At 39.2% G+C, this 6,819-nt stretch overlaps 1 protein-coding gene across 3 annotated transcripts in view; it reads left to right on the forward strand.

Moving 5' to 3' along the window:
• RBL1 (RB transcriptional corepressor like 1) overlaps window positions 1-4,945 on the forward strand; it is a 77,213-nt gene extending 72,268 nt beyond the window's left edge. For all 3 annotated transcript variants that reach the window (XM_082430100.1, XM_082430101.1, XM_082430102.1), the window contains 2 exons: window positions 1,088-1,252; window positions 2,748-4,945. In XM_082430100.1, coding sequence (XP_082286226.1) covers window positions 1,088-1,252; window positions 2,748-2,918 — 336 coding nt within the window. In that variant the 3' untranslated portion in view covers window positions 2,919-4,945. The remainder of the gene's footprint in view (window positions 1-1,087; window positions 1,253-2,747) is intronic.
• Window positions 4,946-6,819: the final 1,874 nt, after the last annotated feature.

A 6,819-nucleotide genomic window follows, 5' to 3' on the forward strand; every position in this document is an offset into this window, starting at 1 on the left:
ACCACCCCCACCATGTGCTATACTGTGAATATCTCTATTATCAGCCAATTAAAAAAAAAAACTAGTTTTCCTAGCTTCAGGTGGAGATGATGAATGAAATATTAATTAAGGAGTCATCTCCATTTATTCTTGGAATAGAAACATTGTATAGATTATTAAAAGTGCAGTCCCTTCTCACTTTATCTCTAAATTTTTTGCATTTCAGTATAAAGTCTTAACCATTTCATTAAGAGATTTGTTCCATATTGGACTCATCCTGCTGGCCCACAGAATGCTCTGCCTCTCTTTTATTCTCTGTGCTACTAATTTGGTTGTGGGTATGTGCGTGTGGAGAGAGATTGTTACTGCAAGTGTTAGGACGTAGATTACTCTTTGCTCCACTTTCTGAGCATTGACATAAGGTTCCTATGCTCCTGGCGTCTTGCTCAGAATTCTTCAGAATTCCCTGAAAGATCCAGGAAAATAAATTTTAGTTTATCTATTAGTAATTGTTGACAAACAAGGGTTAATGAACCATTTTTTGATTTTCTTTAGCCATAAATAACCTCTTACAGTATAACTGACTCCTAACTAGGAGATAGCAATAAGAATAAAAACAGGGCTTCCCTGGTGGTGCAGTGGTTAAGAATCCGCCTGCCAATGTAGGAGACACAAGTTCGAGCCCTGGTCCGGGAAGATCCCACATGCCGCGGAGCAACTAAGCCCGCGTGCCACAACTACTAAGCCTGCGCTCTAGAGCCCGCAAGCCACAACTACTGAAGCCCATGTGCCTAGAGCCCATGCTCCACAACAAGAGAAACCACTGCAATGAGAAGCCCACGCACCACAACGAAGAGTAGCCCCTGCTCGCCACAACTAGAGAAGAGCCCGTGTGAAGACCCAATGCAACCAAAAATAAATAAATAAATAAATAAATTATTTTTTAAAAAGAATAAAAACATGGCAAAGAAAAAGTTCCATGTTGACCCTTCACCTGGCTTGGGGCTAGGGTGGGACAGGGTGGATAGTGCAGAATAAAAATGGTGGGATTCAAAAAAAGAAAGAAAACCTTTTATCTTATAAAAACTTTACTTTTGTATTATTTCAGATGGAAGCTCCACCACTGTCTCCTTTTCCACATATTAAGCAACAGCCAGGCTCCCCGCGCCGCATTTCCCAGCAGCACTCCATTTATGTGTCCCCACACAAGAATGGGTCAGGCCTTACACCAAGGAGTGCTCTGCTCTATAAGTTCAACGGCAGCCCTTCTAAGGTAAGTTGCACACAAACTTTACTCCAAAACAATGATGTATATGTGTTAAATACTGGATTTCAGATTTCCAATTAGTAATCTTTACTCTTACCCCTTTGTTTGCAAAGTTACCGCTAATAAATATGAACTGTTACTATGGCAAGTTTCCTGTGATCAAGAGCAATGTATTCAGTTGAGGTAGTTTAATCCTTTACGATTGATGTGGTATCGGGGGAGTTCACTCCAAGAGCCCAGTGTGTCCCTGCTCAAGCACGATCTTGAGAAGGACTAGTAAGGCAACACCTGCAAGTGGTCAGACATGGGGAACACTATGTGTAAAGAAAGGCCTTGGAAGTGAAAGTTCATTTGGTGGATGGCAACCAGGATAGTGAAAGGTCTGAAAACAGACCTCTTCTTACTTACACAGACAGCTCTGTGGTCATCTCCATCTTTATTCCCATACAATGATGAAGATGTGATAGGGACATGATTGCTGTTTTCAGATAATTCAAGGGCTATCAAGTAGATACGCTCAGTATGTCTCCAGAAGCCAGAATCACTACTAACTGGAAGAAATTGTAGTGGGACAGATTGTATGTAACTCAGTCCAAATACATGGCAGCTCCTTAACTCATTAGTTTCTCATTTAGTTCCACAGATATATATTAAGTTCCTGCTATGCCTAGCAAACAAAGTTGACTGAGATATACTGCACAGGCTTGCATTTCTTCTTTATAGAAGTTGATTTCATATGAAGACTTTTAGAAGAAATTCTTGCATAAAATCAGAAATGGGACCAATTGAATTGTAAGGCAATGATTTCACAGTCATAGGTCAGAATCTGGGGAGCTTGTTGAACACAGATACCTGTCCCATAGACTTCCTGTATCACAGAGCTCTGGCAGGCAGGTCCCCTAGACTGTTGTGATGCACAGCTTTCAGGAACAACTTCTCTAAGGCTGCCTTACAGACCAGCAACATTCAGCATCACCCGGGAGCCTGTTAGAAACGCAGACTCTCAGGCCTCACACCAGCCCGACTGAATTTGAATCTGCATAGTAACAAGATTCCCCAGATGATTAGTAAGCACATTAAAGGTTGAAAAGCATTGCTTCAGGAGGAGGATCTCAAACTTTAGGGAATATCAGAATCACCTGGAAGGCTTGATAAAATATAGATTGCTGGGCCCAACCCCCAGAATGTCTGATTCAGTAGGTGTAGGGCGAGGCTTGAGAATTTGCATTCCTGATAAGTTTCCAAATGCTTCTGCTGCTTCTGGTCTGATGTCCACATTTTGAAAACTACTGCTATAAGGTAAATCCAATTTTTAAAATCACCTGAAAAGATTAGTTCTAATCACCCTTATTAGGTTGGCCTAGATTCAAAAAATAATCTCTACCCCAGTGTTTAGCTTTGGGTAGAGGATAAAGGGCAGGAAAAAACAGTTAGCTTAGTTCTTGGCTGCTGTTTCTCCCTTTTCCCCTTTTACTCACACATGTCCTCTATTTTTGCACAGAGTTTGAAAGATATCAACAACATGATAAGGCAAGGTGAGCAGAGAACCAAGAAGCGAGCAATAGCCATCGATGGTGATGCAGAATCACCTGCCAAACGCCTCTGTCAAGAAAATGATGACGTTTTACTTAAACGACTACAGGATGTTGTCAGTGAAAGAGCAAATCATTAGTGCCCTTCCCATTTCTATGATAAAAGCACTTTCGGTTGTTTTCCAGAAAAGTTGGGGCTCTATCTTTCAAAACATTCAGCCCTGTAGGTAGTAAATATCACTGAGTTACAAGAAAAGTTACACCAAAGTTGGGGGTTTTTTTACATTTATCCAAAATGTAGTTGACAGATGTATTTTGAGTTGGATTGTAAAGGAATGTTTTAAGTGCCTTTTAAACATATTAATAGTCATAGAATTGTTAAAATATTTGTTCCCTGGGTTTTTCAGGTGAAGTAAGAAGAAACCTCATAATTTTTCAGCTCACTTTTTAAAATAATTAAATGTCTTCTTCTTCTGGGCTTTGTAATATGAGGGTGAATAATCTGGTTTTGGTAAGTGTCATTTGAGAGGTTTGTGTTCCTAATTTAGTATTGAGTAGGGGTTGGGTTCCATGGCATCTGGGCCAGAGGATGATGCCCAGCCTGTCTCTGACCCAGTGTGGTAGCTCCACATCCAGGTGCCAAGACCATTCTGGGTTGTCCAGACACTTCTCGTGCCCTTCCTCTCCTTGAGCGGAAGCAGATTTGTACCTGAACCCCTGCACTACCCCCACTCCTTGCTTTCCAGCCCTAAGCCCTCTTAGCCTGGTGTCACAACCTGATAAAAGAGATACTTGCTCCTTTTTAAAACTACTATCATTTTGTTTTCCAAACCATTAACTTAGTTATATATGATTATATTATGTCATATAATTCTCAAAATAGGAAGCTGCTTCTCAAGCCAGTAGAGTAAAATACAGAAAAGAGTTGTTAGAAACCATATTCCTACTAGTAAGGTAGCACCATGATGATATGTGAGATACTGTTTTTGAGGTCATCATGAGATTGGTCATTCTCAATGTCTAATTGATTCCCTAAGAATAGTTGAAACCTTTTTCAAAACCACATTAATGTCACCTCATGCCATATTACTTCCCCCTCTTTGTTCTCAGTATCATCAGTGCATTATGAGTTTCCCATTAGGGTTTGATCACTGGGCCCCCTTAAGGGTGTTTTCCGGGACTTGGGGTGCAACTTTCCAAAGAGTCGGCTGTTCGGTATTCACTTTTTCTAGTATGTTTCCAGAATCTGGAAGGACATGGATAAGCCATTCTTAATTAATTTTGAGAAAATGTTATCAAATGTATGTTTTTTAAACCACAAACCTTATTTTTTTAAATGCAAAATATTTAACAAATATTTAACTTAACCTATGTCTAACCCTGGCTAATTTGAATTAGTCTGAGATTTGAGTATGAACTAGTAATTACAATTGTTAGGAATTTTATTTTTAAATTTTAAGATGAAAAGTGATTTTGGTCACATTTTACTTTTCTGAAAATTACATCCTCATTTTTTGTGTAGTATCTACACATGTTATAAGCCAAATAACATCGTCTGTTTGAATCCTTGTATATATTTTTATGTAGCTATAACTATTGTGTCATTTTCATCATCGTTATTAATGTGCAGAATGTAAATGAGCATTTGTACGTTGTCTTTATAAGAAACTCTGGACGTGTTTTTATCAGTTTTCAAGACTGAATATCAATGTACATAAAATGGTTAATAAAATAATGGAGTTTTTTGAGATTATTGGAAAAACTACACTTGAGCTCTTCTGTGTGACTAGATGCAATTGTGCAACCATCTAGAATCTGTATCTCTTTAACTATCTGCTTTATATCTTTAAAATATCTTAGTGTAACTTAAAAGTTAATGTTCCTGGTGCTTTCTAGGAGCTAGGAAGATGGGGAGTGAATGACTGCTTGATGAGTATAGGGTTTTCTTTTGAGGTGATGAAAATAATTTTGGAACTTGATATAGGTGGTGATTGCATAACATTGTAAATTTATTAAATGACACTAAATTTTACACTTTAAAGTAGCTAATTTTATGTTAGGTGAATTTCACCTCAATTGAAAAAATGCCTTAGACACATATAAAAAAACAATTATTTCAAAGCCTTGGAATGGACTAAATTATGATTCTGAATCAAGGAAAAGGCTTCTCTCTATTTCTTCATTTGAGGATCACAGCTTAAAAGTTTTTTGGTTTTTTTTTAACATCTTTATTGGAGTATAATTGCTTTACAATGGTGTGTTAGTTTCTGCTGTATAACAAAGTGAATCAGCTATACGTATACATATATCCCCATATCTCCTCCCTCTTGCGTCTCCCTCCCAACAAAAGTTCTTTTCTAATTAAGATTTTTATGTGGTTAGGTTATGTCAAATCAAAAAAAAATTTTTTTAAAGAAGGTAATATTCCCGCTTGTTTTTATTTTGTTCCTTACAATATTTTCACTAAGTCAACAGACATTATTGGCTGTTTACTGTATGCCTGGCCCTTTGCTAGGTGCTAGGGATATAAAGGTGAACCAGGCATAGTTCCTGTCCTCAAGATATAATATTTGTAGCCTATTAATATACTGGAATAAATACAGTAATACAAGTCTACACAAAGACGGATGGTGTTAGCACAGAGAAGGGAATGATTCACTTTGCCTGAATGAGTTTGTCAGGGAAATCTAAAATCACCCTAGGGAATTCCCTGGCGGTCCAGTGGTTCGGACTCCACACTTCCACTGCAGGGGGCACGGGTTCGATCCCTGGTCGGGGAACTAAGATCCGGTGTGCTGCGCGGCACAGCCTTAATTAATTAATTAATTAACTCTAAAGTGGGGGCTAAGTGGTAATTTAGTCATTAGGGATGAATAACTGTTCGCCAGGGCAGTAGAAGACAGCATAACCAGTAGAAAGGCCCAGCGACTTGAAAGTACTATAGGTGTAAGAATTGCAGATAGTTTAGTGAAGCGGGAGTAAAGTGTACATATGTAAAAGTGCAGTGCAAAGCAGAGCTAGAAAGGGACCTTTCTAGTTGGGCTTTAAGCCAGGCTGAGGAGCTCAGGCTTGGTAATTTCCAGTGGTTCTCAACATTGGCTGCAACTGGGGAGTTTTAAAACACACATCAGTGAATGGGTTTCTCCCCCAGAGATTTCTGATTTAATTGGTTTGGGGAACAACCTAGTATTAGGATTTTCAAGTACTCCCTAGGTGAGTACCTAAGGTTGAGAACCACTGCTCCAGGTCATGGGGAGCCACAAAAGAGGTTTGTTTTTTTTTTTCACAAAAGAGGTTTTAATTTTATGTGGATAATGACAAAATCTGAATTTTTTTTTTTTTTTTTTTTTTTGGTGGCCAAGCAGCACAGCGTGCGGAATCTTAGTTCCCCAACCAGGGATTGAACCCAGGCCCAGCAGAGAAAGCGCCGAGTCCTAACCACTGGACCACCGGGGAATTCCCTAATGTTTATTTTGGCAGTTCCTTAACTTGCCCAAAGATAAGGATTACCTGAGACACATATTAACAATGCAGGCTCCTAGGCCCCACCCTTGACCAATGGAATGAAATCTCCAGGAGAAGGACTTAGGAATTTTGTTAACCTCTGTTCCAAGTGATATTAACCCTCAGGCAAGTTAGAGACTTTCTGGCAGTTCTTCTCAAACTTTAAGAGCATAGGAATCACCAGGGACTGTTAATCTTGTTAAAAATGCAGAGCCTGGAGTTGGGCCTGAGATGTTTTTCTAACAAGCTCTTATACCTAACACCAGTGCTGCTGGGCTAAGGACTATGCTTTGAACTGCAAGTTTTAGAAATCTGGAATCTATGCAGAGGATTGATTAGAAGATGTTTAGACTGACACGGGAGACAAGTTAATGGTTCTTAACTTGGTTAATTTTGCCACCTTCAGGGACATTTGACAATGACTGGAGACATTTTTGCATTTTTGGTTGTCACAACTGGGCATGGGAGGTTGGTGCTACTGGTATCTAAGGGTAGAAGCCAGAGATGCTGCTGAACATCCTACAGTGCACTGGACAA

This window comes from Balaenoptera physalus, assembly GCF_965194825.1.
Source record: "Balaenoptera physalus genome assembly, chromosome: 16".
NCBI lineage: Eukaryota > Metazoa > Chordata > Mammalia > Artiodactyla > Balaenopteridae > Balaenoptera > Balaenoptera physalus.